The sequence below is a fragment of the Acanthaster planci genome, linkage group LG15 (assembly GCF_054643075.1).
Source record: "Acanthaster planci isolate LZ-2023a linkage group LG15, COTS_SCS, whole genome shotgun sequence".
NCBI classification, from domain to species: Eukaryota; Metazoa; Echinodermata; class Asteroidea; order Valvatida; family Acanthasteridae; genus Acanthaster; species Acanthaster planci.
Genome location: NC_141791.1, coordinates 11,482,402 through 11,503,558, shown reverse-complemented (window position 1 = coordinate 11,503,558; position 21,157 = coordinate 11,482,402). Strand labels below are relative to the sequence as shown.

Sequence of the window (21,157 nt, the reverse complement as noted above, 5' to 3'; positions counted from 1 at the left end):
GTAGGAGATGGATAGGATGATGGGGAGGGGGCGGAGTAGGAGATGGATAGGATGATGGGGAGGGGTGGAGTAGGAGATGGATAGGATGATGGGGAGGGGCAGAGTACGAGATGGATAGGATGATGGGGAGGGGGCGGAGTAGGAGATGGATAGGATGATGGGGAGGGGGCGGAGTAGGAGATGGATAGGATGATGGGGAGGGGTGGAGTAGGAGATGGATAGGATGATGGGGAGGGGGGTGGAGTAGGAGATGGATAGGATGATGGGGAGGGGCAGAGTACGAGATAGATAGGATGATGGGGAGATGGATGGGATGATGGGGAGGGGGTGGAGTAGGAGATGGATAGGATGATGGGGAGGGGTGGAGTAGGAAATGGATAGGATGATGGGGAGATGGATGGGATGATGGGGAGGGGGTGGAGTAGGAGATGGATAGGATGATGGGGAGGGGTGGAGTAGGAGATGGATAGGATGATGGGGAGGGGCAGAGTACGAGATGGATAGGATGATGGGGAGATGGATGGGATGATGGGGAGGGGGTGGAGTAGGAGATGGGTAGGATGATGGGGAGGGGGCAGAGTAGGAGATGGATAGGATGATGGGGAGGGGTGGAGTAGGAGATGGACAGGATGATGGGGAAGGGGTGGAGTAGGAGATGGATAGGATGATGGGGAGGGGGCAGAGTAGGAGATGGATGGGATGATGGGGAGGGGTGAAGTAGGAGATGGATGGGATGATGGAGGGAGGGCAGGGTAGGAGACGGGTAGGATGATTTGGAGGGGGTGGAGTAGGAGATGGATAGGATGATGGGGAGATGGATAGGATGATGGGGAGGGGGTGGAGTAGGAGACGGGTAGGATGATTTGGAGGGGGTGGAGTAGGAGATGGATAGGATGATGGGGAGATGGATGGGATGATGGGGAGCGGGTGGAGTAGGAGATGGATAGGATGATGGGGCGGAGTAGGAGATGGATAGGATGATGGGGAGATGGATGGGATGATGGGGAGGGGGTGGAGTAGGAGATGGATGGGATGATGGGGAGGGGTGGAGTAGGAGATGGATAGGATGATGGGGAGGGGGAAGAGTAGGAGATGGATAGGATGATGGGGAGGGGGCAGAGTAGGAGATGGATAGGATGATGGGGAGGGGGTGGAGTAGGAGATGGATAGGATGATGGGGAGGGGTGGAGTAGGAGATGGATAGGATGATGGGGAGGGGGAAGAGTAGGAGATGGATAGGATGATGGGGAGGGGGCAGAGTAGGAGATGGATAGGATGATGGGGAGGGGGCAGAGTAGGAGATGGATAGGATGATGGGGAGGGGGCAGAGTAGGAGATGGATAGGATGATGGGGAGGGGTGGAGTAGGAGATGGATAGGATGATGGGGAGGGGGAAGAGTAGGAGATGGATAGGATGATGGGGAGGGGGAAGAGTAGGAGATGGATAGGATGATGGGGAGGGGAAGAGTAGGAGATGGGTAGGATGATGGGGAGGGGGTGGAGTAGGAGATGGATAGGATGATGGGGAGGGGGTGGAGTAGGAGATGGATAGGATGATGGGGAGGGGGCAGAGTAGGAGATGGATAGGATGATGGGGAGGGGGCAGAGTAGGAGATGGATAGGATGATGGGGAGGGGGTGGAGTAGGAGATGGATAGGATGATGGGGAGGGGGTGGAGTAGGAGATGGATAGGATGATGGGGAGGGGGCGGAGTAGGAGATGGATAGGATGATGGGGAGATGGATGGGATGATGGGGAGGGGGTGGAGTAGGAGATGGATAAGATGATGGGGAGGGGGTGAGTAGGAGATGGATAGGATGATGGGGAGGAGGTGGAGTAGGAGATGGATAGGATGATGGGGAGGGGGCGGAGTAGGAGATGGATAGGATGATGGGGAGATGGATGGGATGATGGGGAGGGGGTGGAGTAGGAGATGGATGGGATGATGGGGAGGGGTAGAGTAGGAGATGGATAGGATGATGGGGAGTGGGCGGAGTAGGAGATGGATAGGATGATGGGGAGTGGGCGGAGTAGGAAATGGATGGGATGATGGGGAGGGGGGCAGCATAGGAGATGGATGGGATGATGGGGAGGGGACAGAGTAGGAGATGGATAGGATGACGGGGAGGGGGTGGAGTAGGAGATGGATAGGATGATGGGGAGTGGCCGGAGTAGGAAATGGTGATTTACCTTTAAACGACAGGCACCTTTCAACACACAGTCTACACACAGCACTAACTAGGGTAGTACAATGAATTTTATTGCTAAGGTTGATAAAGTATCTTACACATCTGTATTGCAGTCGTATGTCAACCAATCTAGTAAACAAATTTGACAAAGCTTGATTAGTATTTTCTTGTTTAATTTAGTCACCATATTTGTATAATATACTTGGATGTCTCTTTCTTTCATGTTATTACAGTAAAGAAATTCAAATCCATAACAAGCAGCGAGCCATGGTGGCTTTGCCGTTCTAGTTGACTTTTTTAACTGTGAGGAGAAATACTAACTTTAGACTTTACTTTCCAAAGATGTGCATGACTGGGCTATAACTTATTTTACTTTTTCTATTCTCTAATTAATTATTGACCAGCAGGTCAATTTGACTACAATGCAGCGAACAATTTGACAGCAGAGTACCCTCCAAATAGAGATGTAGGTTTGGCAGTGTCAACGACCTTGGGAGTCACTGGCATTCTTGGTAATGCCTTGGTTTCCTTGAGCATCTTACGGGCCAGATGCATGCACAGCATCACCAACTACCCACACACCTTGCTCTGGCTGACCTACTGCAGGTGTGTGCAACTCTCCCAGCATTCCACTGACATTTTATGCAGTCCCAGGACGTGTGTGTGTTGTTTAAGGACCTCGTCCTGGTCACTGGTTCATGGTAAACTTGTCGATCGCATCCGCGCTACTTATCGAGTCAGAGGGGGAAGCTGGCTGCTGTCGGCACCGCGCGCCTCGATTCACGTCTTGCCAAATATCACTGCCTACTCGGAAGGCTGCTTGCAAGATCTGGGTCTCCCAAAGGACACGCTTATAGCACTTTAATACTTTCCTCGTGGCTATGTACACGATGCCAATGTTAAGTCTCTTCTGCTAGACTGTTACGGCGGGATTATGATCAACCAGCACTGACACTGTTACATTAGGCCGTCCATGCCGAAGATCTGAACCGTGCTAAGTGAAAGGTGGCCCTCGTTTTGCTGATGGTGGCTGTTGTTTACATCATCGTCTGGGTCACTATGGCCCTAATATATGTCTGCTGTTTTTGACATGCCTAGCAGCGGTGTGTCAAATATAGTCAACCAGCTGTACTCCATTCTCCTTGTCTTCAACTCCATGGTCAATCCAATAATCTGTGCTTTCAAGTATAAGGAGTTTCAACGAGGCGTGAGGGAGGCGATGCTTCCCCGGTGTTTGACAAGGCTGCACAGAGTATTAAACGTTCGAGATAATGCCATTCCAGTGGGATAGTTGTTTTGTTCTGGTGGATGTAGAACTAATTAACGGGGCAAATAATATTTCGCGCGGGGAGGGGCAAACGGTTTCTCAATGTAAACTTTTATGTCCTCCATTGGGGGTGAAGGTAAATTTGAGCGCTTCTTATAAACTTTATTAAGCTTTTAGAGGTAAATGAAATGAACTAATCCCCCAGAAAAATCGAATCATTTTCTTATCGTCTTAGTGACACCACCATTTCTCGCGCAGTGCCCATTTTCCCGAGACGGATCATCCCAAAATGTGGACTTTCCAGTGCCATGCTCAATGCATGGGGAAGGGGTTATAAAGTTGAAACTTTACAGCTGGACTGATATGGAGTGTCTTTACAGGCATGCAGAGTTTAAAAGAAACCAGGCACGTGACAGCCGAGTTCTTCGGGAGGGAGACGGACCCCACCAATGAGATGGTCCAAAATAACTGGGCTCTGTTCGAGTTAACAATGGGGAAATGATATCGCAGACTGAACAAGATATCTGCCTGCCTTTAATTACATGCGTAATTTATCAGGTCCAAAATAAAACTCTTTCCTTTTAGTATTACATGCGATATAACAATATGATAGATAGGTAGGAATTTTGTTTGCACGCTTTCAATACTGATTAAGAGTGCAGCTGAGTGTTAACTGGTTAATAACAGCAGCAGAGAAGTCAGGTGGCGTTTATATCAAATGTATATGTATACCTATAAATATATGTATACCTATAAATAACATCGACTTTCTGGTGGCTGTCAGGGTGAGGCGAGTTGCCTATGGAAGATAATTTCACTTTATTGGCTTTTAATTTTTGAAGAAAATATGAATGCAAAGAGTAATGACAGAACTGCAAAAAATTTGCCGTTGTTTGTTGTCCGCAATAACATAATATTTCACATTTACATGCTACACTGACACAGCTGCACGACTCTGTCCTTGAAGAAATATAGAGACAAGGTCCTAAGACTTTCTCAGAGAGGGTTCCACAGGGTCAGAACTTTCCAAAACGCATATGCAAACCCCGTTTACTCTTTGGAGACTTCAACCAGTCCTTCGGACCACAGGGCCACCAAAAAGTCCCAAACATCTGCTTCCGAAAGACAAAGTTGCCCGCTTTCTAGCCAGTCATGTTCTTTACAGGATATCAACTGGTGGAGGGCTTTCAAGTGGCTTGTCGGAAATCGTATTGCGGCTGGCTGAAATATCAGGAATTAAAACATAATAGATGAGGAATCTGACAGAGGGGAGTACCTTGGAAGAAGGGTGCGACAAGAGAGGAATGGCAGAAGGTCTTGAATATTGTAAATGTATAATTACTGTGAGTTGGGATGTGAATTGGAAGTTGAATGTTTATGAACCTTGCAGACACCAAACTGAGTTTCAATACTACAATGTACAGTGTATGTAATCATAGTCAACTTATAATCGGGAGGGAAAGCAGTTCTAAGGCCTGTTTTAGGATCAGTATTTTTTTACATCCCAGAATTTCCTGCCATGTCCAAGAGTGAAAACAGAAACACGCATTTGGCCTCCTTGACTGCACTCCATGGTGTCGATGCTTTAAGGAGCAAGACAAAAAACAAGTTGTCATGAGAGATACTGGAACAAAAGGTTGCATTACCTTGGTTCTGCAATTGTCCATCATGTGAGTGGTTCGTGAGTTGGCCAATGAGTGTTGAACCACAATGAAACTTATCGACCTCTCTCCATCTTTGATGTCATTGTTTGCATCTGCCATTGTGTCCTCACTGTTTTCTTCATCTTCATCTTCGTTATTTATATCTTCATCATCCTCACACTTCGACACTTCGTGTACAAACGTGTGACGAGGATGTGCGAGTCTGACTTTGCAACTTCCTTTTGGCATTGGACCTGTGATTGATTGATAAAGACAATTTTTTTGCTTTCTGCTAACAATTCCAGGAGATTAACCCGGAGTTGAAAGCTGTTCAGTTTGGGATGTTCTAGATTCATGTGTTCATTAGCCCCTACTTTCAAAAATGACAGCTGGCCGTCATGTTTTTATTCTCATAAAACAATGCAAAATAAACAAGGATGACCCCTTTGACAAAAGGCCTGTACTCACCGAGTGGGCTTGTTTGGCAGCCATCTTGTATGTATGGAGGCAGCCGATTGGCTACAAAATCCTCGAGCATCAGATATTTAGCTTTGTTAATGTGATCACTGATGTGATTGGTCAGCTGTCCCAAGAGATACTCAAACACAGACTTCTCAGATGCTGTCTAATAAATGAAAAGAAACCTCTAAATTTTTTGCATAAACTGAGTATTTTAGATACTTTAAATACAGCCAAGTGTCATAAATACTGACCCTCAAGATACATCTGTAGGATATTTGTACATTTTCTCACCACATCCTATAACACTTTGCAACACTCCGAGGCTACTACAGTGTTACATCAAGCCCTGAACTGTGTTCAAAGAAAACTTTGACTTCTGGCATTACTGGTTGGTTAAAGTCAACGAAATTTCCAACAGCAAAATACCAAAACTTCTGGCGAATTTTACTGCAGAAACAGCTGAGGTTTCTGCCTTGTATGACATCACTTTTCCTAAATTTGCGAATTTTGTTGGCATGTAAATAAAAAGGGCCCCCAAAGGCTGTCAAAATGTCTCGAAACTGAAATGAAAATCTGCTGAATGTGCACAAGTATTTAAAAAAAATGCAACTGAGAAAATCTCAACTGTATGAGTCCTTTACTGGAGATGCTATTTTTCATGACATGTTCATGTATACAAAGATGTCAGGCAGCGAAAACCTCTCTCATTTTTTGGGTCTACTGACGGCCAAATGCCTCACTGATTAAAAAAACATTAAACAGAATTCCCAATTGGATGTAAACTGGTCAGTTATGTATACATAATATCTACCATGCAGCTTACCAACAATCAGAAAGTTGGAATAAGTTGGCAGCTTTCCAAAACAGCATGGAATGAAGTTGTTGGGTCTTCTTATTACGGTAGCACGTACATGGTACGCCTGTCAATTACTCATGACAAGTTTTAATAATTTTTCCTCAAACTGCAGGCATTATTTATCGAGGAGGATTTTCAGTTCTAGCCAAGGATGCCATCATGTCATCGTTCGCTGAACAGAGTCGTAAAGCTTAATTGTGGTGAATATCAGGCCCGTGAACATTGTCAAATTGCCTCGTAAAGCAGCAGTTAATAACACCCAACTCTTCTTGAGTTATAACAAAGTCGAGTCGGCGATTTTCCCAGTCACTCATCACACACTGCCACAGTACACATCGACACTAGAACAAGAGTACTACATCCATAGTAGCTACACTTCTAATACATACTCCAGAAACCATGCAAGTGAAATTCAGACATCTCTTAATTTCATTGACGTAGACTGGATGCTGATGATTAGAGGAATAGTCAGTCATCAAGACATCGACCATCTAGCTTTACTTCAAGTCCTGTGCACACCAACTGGTAAGTCTTCTTCCGTTCCAGTCATTGCTTCTCTAGCCATATTGGTTTTGTTTTCCAACTCAGCGAGATTCAAACAAGAGCTCAAATGGTATTTTAGAGAAAAAGCCCGAAAGTCAGGCAGGGACTGAAGCATCTAAGTGGGATTTGAACCCTAGTCTCAGAGGTACAAGATGAAGAAACTACCACTGGGCCGACCTGAATCTCCATTTCCAGTTATTGAAGCTTTTACCAAAATAAGGACCGAATAAGTTCTATCAACATGTGCACATTGTTTTCTATCACTGTCACGTGCATGCTTGTTTTTGTCTTTTTGGATTTTTAAGTTGAGCTTGTATAACTTTGAAGACTGAAGTTTTGTGGATGCTTTGGCAACAATTGTGTCAAAAATGGGCAAACATTTATTCTCCTAAAATGTCAAATTTGACGATACATGATGACACCTAAGAATTCTGTAGGGGAAGAATGCGTAGTGAATTACTAGCCAGGAGTTTACAATACAAAAAGGTTTGCATGACTGGACCAAAACACAGAAGCACAAATATGCAAGAAGCAGTCACCATATTTCTATTTAACTTCATCACTTCGAAATGATTTGAAGATAAGAGAAAGTAACATCCTTCCTGCAAGTCAAATTTTGTACTGATATTTTTTAAAATTTATTCTTTTAATTTCATATTCTCGACCAAGCACTCCTTTTTTTGTTTTTGTTTTGCTTTTTTACTCTCATTTGACCAACAGGTCAATTTGAACACAATGTCGTCAGCAAACAATTTGACAGCAGAATACCCTCCATATAGAGATGTGGGCTTTGCAGTGTTAATGACCTTGGGAGTCACTGGCATTCTGGGTAACACCCTGGTCTGCCTGACCATCTGTCAAGTCAGGTTCATGCACACCACCACCAACTACCTGATTGCACACCTCGCCCTGGCTGACCTGCTGGTGTGTGCGACTTTCCTCGCATTCCAGGAACGTTTCATCCATGACAATCTCGAAGACCCACTCCTTTGCCTGTTATTCAAGAACGGTGCCCTCGCCTGGTTGATGGCGAGTGTGTCAACTGCCTCCATGGTGTTGGTCACTGCTGAGAGGTACGTAGCAATTGTGTACCCACTGCACTACCCCTGCTATTTATCGAGTAGGAGACTTAAGCTGGCAATAGCAGGAATTTGGCTGCTGTCAGCACCGCTCGCCTTGATTCAAATTTTCATACAAGAGACCATTGATTCGGTGGGGTGTTTGCAAAATTTGACTATCCCAAAGGGCACCCTTACAGCACTCTATGCTCTTCAAGTAGCTCTGTTCATCATCCCAATGTTGAGTCTGTTCTACTGTTACGGTCGGATTATGATCAACCTGCACCGCAGTGCACGCCGGCACCATCAGGCCAACAACGCCGGTCATGCTGAGGATCTGAATCGTGCTCAGCGAAAGGTGGCCATTGTCTTGCTGATGACGGCAGCCATTTACATCGCCGTCTGGCTCACTATGACCCTGTTATATTTATTTATCCTGTTTCATACCATGCCTGGCAGCGGTATGACAGATATAGTCAAACAGCTGTACCAACCAATTCTCTTTGTCTTTAACTCCATGGTCAATCCGATAATCTATGCTTTCAAGTACAAGGAGTTTCAACGAGGTGTGAGGGAGGCATTGCTGCCTCGTTGTCTGATAAGGCAGCACAAAGTAGACACCAGAGGTAATGACATTGCTATGGGTTAGTTTTGAAAGCACTGGCCTTGAAACCAACAGTAGAACTAAGAGTGTTAGGGAATGAACAAGAGAAATCTGTTCTCATCATCTGATCTGGTCATCAGTTGCGTGTTCACGGTTCACTGCATACAAGTTAGGGTTTTTAGTCCAGGCAAAAATATGTTTACTAATGTTTCAACTTAAGTTCAATGATTTTAATAAATTATACAAAATAGCTTCTTGACTATGTGTACATATTTAATTGATTACATAAATAATGCCATGTACTTAAAAATACATGTAGTCATAAATATTTTAACACACAAACATGCAGGAGCACACATACATCTAACGTGCATGAATTTTGCACTGTTGTATACTTTTGCTATATTTCTGTAAATATGCGTTCAAAATAGATCAAACCAATCTTCTTCGATGAAACATCCGAGTTACAACAAAGATGTAAAAATAAAAGGTAGGACGAATTACCCGGTTTAAAAGACCAAAAACTTTTATTCTGCCTTGAGCGGTTGGTGGTGCTGTGCCCGTAGCAACCAAAGAACACTTGGCATGAACACAGGCGTTGCGTGCAAATGCAAACTGGTGTGCCTGCTGCACTCTGCCTGCATTCCACAGGGTTAGCGCTACAGGGGCAGGGGTAGTTCTGATAAATGTTTGCCATGGAGAAAAGAATGCTTCATGGATCATCGAGGGAGACTGGTTTTGGTGGAGCACTCAAAGATGTCTATGCCTGCATTATGTATAAGAATTTATCCTGTAATTCACCATCACTTACACTGTTCACCAGCTGATCCACTTTCAGCCCTTTTCTGAAATCAACATTCTCATCAACGGCAGAGTTGAGTATGTTTGGCAAGGCCAGAGCGAGCAGATCACCATTGGAACTGTGTCATGTCAAAGAAGAAAAAAAGTTACCATTGAAGTAAGGATTGTAAAACAAACCATACAGTGAGTAACAGGAAATTTACCATTGGTATGTGTGGTCATTAAATCTCAAAACACAAAGAGTAAGTACATGTTGTTTGCTGTGGATCTCTGCAAACCCAGAGCATCCGAAAATCGGGTACCAGAGACACGGTACATGGCCCATGAGACCGGGGTGCCTGAAATCAGAAATTTCTCTTAAAAAAGGTTGCTGGACATTATTAGAAAAACGTACTTGCTGTCAGTCAAAAGTTTGGGCCATCAGCGAAGGTAATTCCATCGTTGATGGGCAACAATGGGTTCACTGGACCAAAAACCTGGGCTAAAGGTCGGGGTGACTGAACTTGGAAACAAAAGACCGAGCTGCTGGGACTCGCCAATGACGGTTCGTACACAGTAAGTGCTGGTTCACCCTTACGGTCCATGCGCACTGCAGTGTGCAGTGTGCTGGCCATTAGCAGGGGTAATCTGTCAATTAAATACGGCCTTTGCCCTTACCCAACATATATTAATATTGAAATAATCCGTCATTGTTTTGAAACAGTATCATTGTTTGCCACTGCCAGCACCAGCGGATTATCAGTGTGGACAAAAGCTCTTGCTCCAGTGATTAGTGATATGATACTCCTGAGCGCTCATGGAATCTGGCCACATTATGCGGCGTTCATTGTGCCGGTGTGCCCGTTGAATGGCTCGGTTCACCCTCATGGTCCATGCGCACTGCATAGCAAACACCGGCCGTCCAGCGTAGCAACTCACTGGGCTAATTCCCCGAAAAAGAGGAAATTATGTGGCACCGCATAATGAAGACTCTTTACTTTGCAGCATGCATGGCTGCAATATTCACTCATCAATGGAGGTTGCCTGTCAGATTACAGTCGCCACAGGACAGTCATTTTTTGGGGGTGTGTGCGTGCAGCAAATGAAGATATGAATTTTACAGAATTTTAAAATGGAAAAAAAGAAACAGTGCCGGGCCCAGCAGCCTGAACATGGATAACGGCCCGGCATGAAGTGGTTAAACTCCCATGTTCTGTTTATAAACCTCTCTGCTGACACAAGTCAGCCCACATTAGGTGTTTATGTTTGTGTATGAAATTAATTTAATGAAAGCTTCATAACGACGACAAGAAACAGTCATCGGTCAAACCCTATGGTCAAACTGACTATTTCAATATTAACTTATAATTGCTGATTAAGTTGTGACTGTAAAGATGACTAAAGGTCAGACAGATTGTTTTGCCGGGGAAGACAAATAATCAAATTAACACCAGAGATCTTAAACAAAATAGTCCATTCACTGAAAATTTGGTTCTCTTGTTTTCATTCAATACTAATGTTAGCTGGTTTCCATGCTGTCTGTACATACACACTACTGAAGCCCAAATGCCTATTGGTTGATGAGCCATTTAGTATGTGCCTATAACCAACATACGAACGTGGTACCACTTTCCTGGGCAAGATTATGCCAGAACCATGAGTCAACCTCTGGTTGGTTTTGCCTGGTACCCAGGATGTATTTTGTGTACAGGTGACCAGGGAAAAGTCGACCAATGGTTGACAAATGTTGTCCCCTGAATGTACTCAGTAAATGATTTCTATTCCTGTTCACCCTTTTGGTCTATTTTATACAACTTACGATCTTTGATAAGTGCTGATGGTGACGTGGGTGGAGTACGGACAGTCTGCCGGGGTGTCAGCTTGGTGCACGGTTCCCCGCGGGAAGTACAGCAGATCACCAGTCTGTGTTGAGATACCAATAGAATCAATATAAAAAAAAATCAAAAATTCATTTCTAGGGCTGCCGTGTTTCACTAGTGCATCAAATGGCAAAAATCGCTGCCAAAGCCACTGACCACTCAATCCAAACACAGCTTGACTTGTACGTTTGCTTGTACATTTTGTACTGTTGCTGAAAGTGGCATCAATCAATGGACTTTTGCTAACTTGATTCCATACCACATATTACGCCCACACTTCTTCATTTTTTGACAGAGCTTTACAAGCTTTGCGTTATTGCTAAATGTTCTTAATGTTTTTAACTCTCTCCAGGTATTTACACTGATTTGGATATTTATGAAGGTCATTAGCTTGAAAAACAGCCACCATAAAAAATTCCATCCGTAAATGTGATAAGTAGTAATAGCACAAAACCTTGGAGTAACACCTGGAAGTGACACCTGCGACAACCTGGAAGTGACACCTGTAACTACCAGGAAGTGACACCTGCAACTACCTGGAAGTGACACCTGCATCTACCTGGAAGTGACACCTGTAAATACCTGGAAGTGACACCTGTAACTACCTGGAAGTGACATCTGCAACTACCTGGAAGTGACACCTGCAACTACCTGGAAGTGACACCTGCGACTACCTGGAAGTGACACCTGCAACTACCTGGAAGTGACACTTGCAACTACCTGGAAGTGACACCTGTCAACTCCCTGGAAGTGACACCTGCAACTACCTGAAAGTGACACCTGCAACTACCTGGAAGTGACACCTGCAACTACCTGGAAGTGACACCTGTCAACTACCTGGAAGTGACACCTGTAATGCCATCAAGAGCTGTGCTCAATGTGGATGCCTACCTCCAAGACAAAGTCGTGGGTCGGCTGCCCGATATCGTCCTGGCTCAGATCTCTGCTGTAGTCTCTGGGGAGCTCCGTGGGGGGTGAATAGAGGTGCCAGTGCTTCCGACCTTCCAGCTGAAGGATGAACACCTGTCAACGATCACATGTGAAATATGTGGCTTTAGTTCCGTGGTTATGCGAGTGTTCAATCGCGTCATACTTTAAACGGGTCAGACTGGACCTGAAGCATTACAGATATAAACCGAATCAGACCCAAAACTGATCTGAGCTCCCCAAATCTGACCTGACCTGGCAAAATTAAGATCAAACTGACCCGAGAGGACCCAAAATCAAACCAACTCAAAAAATCCCCAAATATCTGGCTCGGATAAACCTTTCTGCAATTTTTCCAATTTTTGTGCCTGAAACTATCCAGGTTGAATGAATTCTTTTGGGAAATCATACCAAACTCCAAGCTGTTGCAATACACTCTAACAGTCCAGGTTGAAATTAATGCCGTAGGACAAAAAATCATGTGTCTTGCCCACACTGGCACTGCGACTCCTCAGTAATATTGCACCATGTGAACGTCCAAACTGGTTTTTGTTCAGTCTATTTTGGATACATGTATATACCAAGATGGCTTACCCAAACTGTCAAACATGAAACCCTACATATGCAAAATGGCCGATCCAGCCCTCTTGAAATGGTGGGAGGAACTTGCCCAATTGCAAATCGGTTTCAACATAATAGGCCTTACCCCCTCAGGATGGGGGGTGGGGGATACGGGCATTTCCCAAGCACTGCCACCTTGGAGGTGGCATGCATGGGATCGGCATTAAGACGACCGACAGTGGATAGTCGAATGAGCATTTTTCTGAGGGGAAGATGTCTCCCCCTCCATGTCTCCATAGTTGGCCACTAGGGGCAGCAGTTGGGCAAAAGTTACAGATCTGCCAACTTTTGTGAGGGTTTTTTGCTCGTTTGGAGAGGCCCTATTGTAACCTCTATGTTTGCCGAGTGGGAGATGTGCCCCTGCCATGTTCCCAATAGTTGGCCATTTAAGGCCAAATTTGGTCAAATGTTACAGATCTGTCAACTTTTGTGAGATTTTTGCTTCCTTGAATGGGCCCAATCGTTACCTCTACATCGTCGTAGTGCGGAGCCAACCCCTGCGAACCGCCGGGTGTTATGTAAACATTAGCCCCAACGAGGGAATGGAAGTAACTCTCCAACAACTCACAGATTTGCCACAGTCCATCCTGATATAATAAAATACAGACGACACCCAAAAAACTTACATTTACCAGTGCTTCTTAAAAGAAAAGTGTACAGATTAAAATTAACGGCAACAACATGATTGAAAAGCAGTTGTGCGACAGGCACATTTCAGACTGAAAATGTTGAGAGGACTGACACAACATGATCATGGAAAAAAAATTATATGAGCATTTTTTTTGGTCAAAATGTTTGACATTTTACAGGTGTTTGCTAGCAGAGTTGGCTACTGTATAATTTAAGCCATGACAAGGCAAAGGACGCATGCTGATTTGAAGGGGCCCAAACCTCAAGAATGACTCTTTATATTTAATGAGAATCGTATTGTCTGAAAAGTTTGAGATTCCCAGTGCTGTGTATAGGAGTCCCAAAGCCAAGTATAGTGAAAATATCCGGAACATAAAAATAGACTACTGTATGCACACATGTCCTACAAGCCCTTTACTACTTCATCAATCGACCGTGTCAAAAGAAATGTCTGGTGAATAGTCTCTTACTTCTAAATACTCTCTCCACAGTCATGCCACCAGACTACAGAATGGCCATTTTTTAAGTGGTGGACATAAACCACTCTAAACCAGAACTGTCTGTAGAGAGAGTTGCGACATGAGTGTCTCAACTGTTGGAACCAAAATGGTGTATTATGCCTCAGTACATATGGACAATTTGCACACAACAGACATAATGAACAGCCATTTTGGTTCCAGAGTCTAGTTGGCACTACTTGATCTACACACAGCTCTGGTCTAAACTTAGGATTCACATTGAAATCACTAGGCCTTCATTCTCAAAGGCGACATGCTGAAGAAAACAATCACTTAAAAGTTTAACTGAGGCTGAAAAACTGGCTGGCGAAAGACTAAGGATCTTGTCCCAGGTGGATGAAAATTTGACACGTTTCTTCTCTTGAGCATGTAAATTTGGCCTGATTTTGTTTGAATCATCTACAAACCTGGAACCTTTGAGGCTGGTGAAACTGAAGCGTTGCCTTCTTCTTGTCAAAGAGACTTTTGACTTTTGCCAAAGTTGCTCGACCGCGGCCGTTCAAGTTTTCTCGCTTGGATTCAACGTACCTAAGAAAAAAAGCATAATCCGTTGCTATTCGGAGGTCTAGTCTGGGCAACTGATTCATTGTTTGAACGGTCAAGCAATGCTTATTTGTGTGAGTGAACTGCACAGAAGTTTGCAGTGATTTCTCAATCCTGCAAAATCACTGACCACATTCAAACCCACACAAGGTTGGACCAACAACCCAATTTTTTGTATAGTGGGGGCAGCAAACTTTTGTTTGGGGACCCAAAAATTGGAGAATTTCTTTCTCCTTTGATTACAATTTTTAGGGGTAAGGCTGAAGTTTGGGGGCTTTTTCTACATGCTTTTGGAAGGAAAGGACTAAACAATAGTCCCCCTAAATCACCTTTCTCTCATTAATTATACAAACTTTGGGAAGCGGGCCATGGTCCATGTTGCTGCCCCCTTCCTCAAACCTGTCAATAGACCTGGGTGCATGATTACATGTACCTGCAGATGTTAATATCCTGGCCAAACTGAATGTCGTGCTTGGCCAATAAACCCATCAGCCCATCCTTGGAGAACACAGAGCCGTAATAGCTCGCCGACGGCCCAGCGTCTCCTCCCCGGTGGACGACCAGGGGTTCTCTCTCCCAGTGTCTGTCGAAGAACGTCGCCACGCTTACTGCTGGAGCCAGCAGTGAGGCCAGAAGGTCTTCTGGCTTGGTGGGGACCAGCTGTCCTAAGCTCTCCGATTTGTCACCAGGATTTACCACGGGGGTTGCCTCGGGCAATGCTGCTCTTCTGCCCTTGGCATTGGGAGCTTTTGTGGACTTCTGCGATCGTGGCGCAAGTCTGCTGCGTTTTGACGGAGAAACATCACCAACTGCTTCGCTGTTACGACTTGTTGTGCGTGTGGAGCCTCTTTTCCTATCTTTGAGAAAAAAAAATAACAACCAAATTGAGACTTTGGCTAGTCAATGCCGCTGCTTTATGCTCTTAGTTTTGGGGTGGATCACTAGCATCCTCGTCACACCCCACTGCATCCAGTCACCTTATATATTGACGACAGACTGAGCATGCAGTCCGAAACGTTGAGTATACTCCCGGTTCTTTTCAGAACCACACATACTCATAACAGATACATTCCTTCGCATGGTGCTACTGCAAGCCTTTCCACCTATTTCTGTCTTTCACCATGAATAGCCTGAAATTCCATCGTGGACTGGTCTATCGGCAAGATGGGTCAACTACACAATGCTATCAATCCAAATCTCGGATTTGCTTCACAGTTTTAAACTGATCTTCCAAACCATGAATAAAGAAAGAAGAGATGACAGAATTGTTAAGCCTTGTAAACAAATCCTGTGAATGTTTCTTTTAAAAGAAAAAGCAAACCCAAGAAAGAGTTGTTTGGGGGACTCCCCATGTAGTCCAGTGACCGGTGCAAGTAAACAAAACTGAAGCTGTGTGTACAAATTGGATATTAGAAACGGATGGAGATTACCACACACCTGCAATTTTGCAGACTGCCCTACAGGTAGCTTGAATTTAAAACCCTGATGCTCATGACATCGTGACCATTAGGGCTGAGGTTGCTCAAGCTACGGAATGATAATTGACCGATCGCGCTCAAGGCCTTCAGGGCATGTGACCTTCCAAGGGCCTTCAACATCATGTCCTATGGCTGTAGCACAGTGTGTGAGCTTGGCCCCATCGTTCCCCTGGAACTATGGAGTTTGTCGTGGAAACAGGCGGAGCAATGAACCCCCACAGTTGTAGGGGTAACTATACTACTGGTGTGGTTGGGTTACACTCCAGGGTCAGCCATCATAATCTCATTGAGCCTTTTGCGTTTTGACCAAGTAAAGACCAAGCGAGGAAAGTGGTATCCGATACCGTCTTCCTCCTTTTAGGTTATCCTTGTTTAGCTGAGGCATTTCAATATGGGCCTACCAGGCATTTGGGCCTTCCAAGCAAACAGATGCAGAATGAGACACGTCAGATTGAGTTTACAGAGACGCAGTTGGCAAGTCTCTTTTCAGGGGCGAGGCGCAAGAGGGTGGGGTGGGAGGGAGAGAGCTCCCACGGTGGATTTGCCCCCCCTATGGTTTGTGTAAAGGACGGTTCTTTCATCATATATGTTCACACCCGTAGCACATTAGGCCATGAGAAAGAAAGTCACAGATTTGCGTCCACTGCCTGCAGCAACAGCTGCTGCCCAAAAAATTCATTATTTACATTTTTTTCATTATTTCTGGGCAAAAGGCACTCCATGACTCAACATGAGTTTCAGAATCATTTGCCTTGCCCTAGATCGAATGCCCAGACATGCCACAGCTCTGGAAAGTGTACATATATATGAATGGGATACTCAGGTACATGTACCTGTTCAAACCTTTTGTGTTGAATGATGTGACTGGCCCGTTCGTTGGCATGGGCTGAGAACGGACAAATGGGGAACAGCGGTTTTTCCTCAACCGTGTTCGCTATTTCTCTGAACCATGGAGGAAGGAAAAGACCTTCCTATGAATAATCTTGGGGCACAATTCTTCAACAACCATCAAGAAGACTGCCAACTTTTCTTTATTCAGTGACCATGGTGAAAGCGTTTTGACTGAACTTACTGTGCACGTATAGGCTTTATGGAGGTTTGACCAAAACAAAACTGAGTGGACCCTTTATTTCGTGACCATGTCAACTTTTACAGAAATGACAGACACTGCACTATGAAAAACAGCCTCATGAGTTTTCAAAAACTCTGGGGCACAAACCATGAATCGTAGTATGATTTCCTTCTCATCTTATGCCGTAATTCATAATTATCACAGAAATGACAGATACCACCCATGCCTTAGCAGAATTCAGATGTCATGCGTGGCGACAGTCCCCCCTACAACACAAAATCCCAATTTACTGAGGGGGCTAAGAGTTCTCACGGAAGGCAGTGCCCCCTCCCGGCTATGGCACTGAAGGTTCTAGAGTATTTAATTATTTTACTCACCCATTCCTCAATTTTTAACAGTGTAACAGCCAGTTTTGCATGAACTTGTAAGTACGCACTCCTCGTCCGCCACGTGCATACTCGCAGGAGATTCGTATCATGTTTTTAAAGTGCGCCACCACGCGACACATTTCGTCAGTAAGCGGTACGGTCACGGTCATTTTGAACGAAATTGTTATTCTAAACTATACAAGTGACAGTGTGTGCATTTGTTTCCTTTGCTTGTTACCCTTTCTAAATTGTATATTGGCTTTCACTACACATTACTGAGCTATATATTATATTATATTTGGACATGACAAAGTGAATAAAAATCAAAACAGGACTCCAAGTGACCAAATCACCTCAGTTTGGCTTAACACTACCCCACCCTCAGGAACCGCTATGGCGGTTCCTGAGTGGCGCGCCACTCCCACGCAACAACTTGAATGATTCTGCTCATTCTCGATATCGTTTCTTTTTTTGCCTGTTCATATTTTTGTTGATTTTTCAATATTAAAGTATTACCTTTGGGTCTGCATCTAACAATTGAAAACGATAGTGGACTTCATTCCTTGTCAAACTAAAGCTTTCCAATTACCTTGGAGATTGTACGTCGACATTAATAGTTTTCTTTGAGGAGATGTGTAGTTCGATATTACTTGAGAACACATGTAGGACAGCTTTCTTGCAATGTTATCACGACTCTCCATCCCCTTTGAAGTAGTTACAGAGAGAAACTCCTACATTTTGGTTTTGCTGTAAATGGAAATGTTCATATTCTTGAGCCAAAGCGTTATGTCATCTGTCGCAGAACAGTAGTGTCCCCATATCTCCGTATACAAAGAATTACGTCACACTTTTTCCAAACCTTTTTTTTTTTTAAGTTATTTCTCCTTTTTACTTGAAGTTTTTTCGGACAAAAGGAATGACCAATATTTCTTCGACACAATTCAGGAAAACGGCCTTGTGTGTGACAAAAGAAGTAGGATCTTGTGTGTACTATTGTAACACATAGTTATGTGCCACGTGCATGAAAACAAGTTGAGCTGGATGTCCATTGCGCGTTTCCCTTTAAAGAAAACTCGAAGAAAATGGATTCCAGTGGTGCTTATCACCTTGAGCCCCCCCCTCCGTTTCTAGGCAAATAACTTTGACCCCAGAAGAACCTTCAGAGCGGAAAGGGAACCATTGTGCGGACCCGGGCAAGTCCACAGAACACCCCGAACCTTTCATATAGGGACTTCGTTCATTTTCTGGTCCAAGTGGGAATTGTGTCGATGCACAGCCCAAGACCGTTTCCCCTCTCCCTCCCACTTCCCTCGTTGCACTGAATTTTCCAGCCCAACCCCCTAAAAATTTATGGTACGTCGTGACCAGCTGCCTTAGAATCAACGGCTGCCTAGTAGCGACATACAACAAGGAACAACTCTAAACTCTTGTCCATCAGGAAGTGAAATGAGCTCTCAATCTTGGTTTTTCTCGAGTTCTTACAAAACAGTTTTTATTCTGTTATGATTTTCGGTACAAATATTTCCATCATTCTGGGCTTACTTAACCTGCAAAAACATGCTGCAAGGGCAGAGGCCTCTCTATAAGTGGATAGCGAAAGTCAAGGAGGCATGGAAATCCTTGGCCCAAAATGCACTGCTTATGTACAGACAACAAAAAGCAACGTAAGAAACATGCATGGTGGAGCTATTGCACCAGGACCACAGCGTTTGGTCAGAAGCAGTAAAGTCAAGCGGCGATTCCTCTTGTAGAACCCCAGTAGTGAAAAAAGGTACGTGTTTTCATTCGCTCCGTAATTTGACACAAACATAATTAATTTAATCAATTGATTTTGCAAGCAATTAAAATTTGCGTCAGGCGCTATGAACTATTTCCTAACAACGAAAATATTTGTATGAGTCATTTCTTGCAATCTGAAGCAAAGAATGTTTAATTCCGCTGAAGTCCGTTCTTGATAACGTAAGAATGATTCACCAAGTAGCCTGATCCCAAGATCCCTGGCACAATGTTACAAATATATCAAACAATTATATAATAGAAATGTGGTTTTACTGAACTGAAATTAGTCCGGAGTGGAAGTTTCCATTTGTTGTTCTTCTACTGAAAGAGTTCCAACTTTATATACATTGGCGGTGTATGAATTATACATGAATTGTTTACATAAAAAGGTAAACAAAAACATAACACGAGGAGTCTCTTTTATATTGAACTGTGTAGAGTTCACTTTGTCGGTCGGATCAGTTCTGCGGTGGAATAGGGCGACACGCCAGGCATGCGGTGCTGAGTTGCGACGCTGCCCGTGGGGTTTGTCTTGCACTGGGCACAGGAGCACGGCATGGGCCAGCTGCTGTACAGGCCGAGACTGGAGTTAGTCGGCGGGCCGACCGGCAGATGAGTGGGGAGCCCTGCTCGCTCTTGAGTTGCGCTGCCGAACGTCCTGAACATCGGCGACTCCGCCGGGGATGCGGCTGACTTCTCCGGACCCGTGGACACCGTTGTGGAGCAGAGCGGCGTGGACAGCAAAAGGGACTTGGGCACGGGCGCGATGGGTGCTGCTGGCGCGGTCGGGAAATAAGCCGGCCGGGCCGGGGAAGGGGGCAAAGGCGCTGACTGCCCCAGCCCTGCTACACCGGACTGTGCGGAGGGCAGTGGCGGCGGGTGCACCCCTTGGTACACCTCCCCCAGCAGTCTGCGCATGTCCTCCACGCTGCTGGAAAGCATCAGGATGTAGTTCTTGGCCAACAGCAGAGTGGCAATTTTGGAGAGCTTTCGGACCGACGGGCCGTGGGCGTAGGGCATGACCTCCCGCAGTCCGTCCAGGGCGGTGTTCAGGTCGTGCATCCGCTTGCGTTCCCGGCTGTTGATCTTCAGGCGGAGGGAGTGCATCTCCTCTTCGCTCATGACCTTGCTAGACACGGGGAGCTTGCGCCCAGACTTGCCGGCGAGGACGCCGCGCGAGTCCCGCCCGGCCTCCCCGACATATCTCTGGTGGGGTATTTTCCCCCCTCCTGCCTTGCCTGTGCTCCACTTCTCCCGGTCGCCTTGCCCCTCCTCTTCCTCCTCCTCCTCCTGGCCATGATCGGAGCTTGGTAGCTGTGGAGATGACGGCCTCGAAGGCGGCAAAGCGGATGAGTCCACGGACATGGCGTCATCGCTGAATTCGGCCCCGGAATCGGAGCCGGCGGGTGAGCAACTCGACATGGCCCCGACGGGGAAGACGCTGGTAGGTGGCGGGTTGTTTGCCGTGCTCGCAGACATTTCCTGTGCTCTCTCAGTCGACAACAGCATATCGCCTGTACTCGTTCGTTTCCGTCCGGTCGTCCGCGGCAGAGTTCCGGCAGCAAATAAAGTCAAGCGTTGGGTGCTCGTCGGTTGTTAATCTAAAGTTGCTCCGGACGCAAGGTCCTTAAATACCCCCCTTTTGTGGTGTCCACGTGCGGAGAGGTGTCGGGCGGGTGAGTTTAACTTTCACGCACTCACCCTTAATCAATATCAAGTAAGCAGCCGGTTGAGCCTTCCCGCCATACGATACTTTCTTCCGTTCCATCAATGGATGTGGTGTCAACAGCCGTTCATCACCCGTCGGCTTGACAAGCCAATCACATGGCATTTTACATGCACCACCCCAGCTCAAGTTTGTAATCAATCATGGGATTGGCGTAAACTTAGCGCCGCTGCTCCTCTGCGCATGCCCAACAGTCAATAGACTTCGACAGGG

At 45.4% G+C, this 21,157-nt stretch overlaps 2 protein-coding genes across 3 annotated transcripts; both read right to left on the bottom strand.

The window, feature by feature from the left end:
• Window positions 1-3,955: 3,955 nt before the first annotated feature.
• Window positions 3,956-17,549, bottom strand: riox2 (ribosomal oxygenase 2). 2 transcript variants are annotated; one of them, XM_022239128.2, is made up of 10 exons: window positions 17,449-17,549; window positions 14,955-15,378; window positions 14,386-14,506; window positions 13,298-13,417; window positions 12,174-12,305; window positions 11,222-11,325; window positions 9,434-9,542; window positions 5,568-5,724; window positions 5,103-5,353; window positions 3,956-4,677 (listed from the first exon to the last, which is right to left on the bottom strand). In XM_022239128.2, the coding sequence occupies exons 1-10, from the start codon at window positions 17,450-17,452 to the stop codon at window positions 4,507-4,509; spliced, it is 1,593 nt and encodes a 530-aa protein (XP_022094820.2). In that variant the 5' UTR covers window positions 17,453-17,549; the 3' UTR covers window positions 3,956-4,506. The 2 variants fall into 2 exon arrangements, 1 of the variants encoding a protein (XP_022094820.2); XR_015427865.1 differs by lacking the exon at window positions 3,956-4,677 and having other exon boundaries at window positions 5,212-5,353; window positions 5,568-5,720.
• Window positions 17,550-18,928: 1,379 nt separating this feature from the next.
• On the bottom strand, window positions 18,929-20,878 carry LOC110981517 (uncharacterized). The gene has a single exon (XM_022239129.2). It carries the CDS (start codon window positions 20,725-20,727, stop codon window positions 19,660-19,662), a length of 1,068 nt encoding a protein of 355 aa, XP_022094821.2. The 5' UTR covers window positions 20,728-20,878; the 3' UTR covers window positions 18,929-19,659.
• Between the last annotated feature and the right edge of the window lie 279 nt (window positions 20,879-21,157).

Bases quoted from the DNA above. Each gene is read 5' to 3' on its own strand.
- riox2 (XM_022239128.2), bottom strand. The intron at 11,326-12,173 runs GTAGGCATCCAC...ATCTCAACACAG, and splicing joins CCCACGACTTTGTCTTGGAG to ACTGGTGATCTGCTGTACTT. The intron at 4,678-5,102 runs GTAATGCAACCT...CTGATATTTCAG, and splicing joins TGGACAATTGCAGAACCAAG to CCAGCCGCAATACGATTTCC.
- LOC110981517 (XM_022239129.2), bottom strand. From the start codon at position 20,727: ATGCTGTTGTCGACTGAGAGAGCACAGGAAATGTCTGCGAGCACGGCA.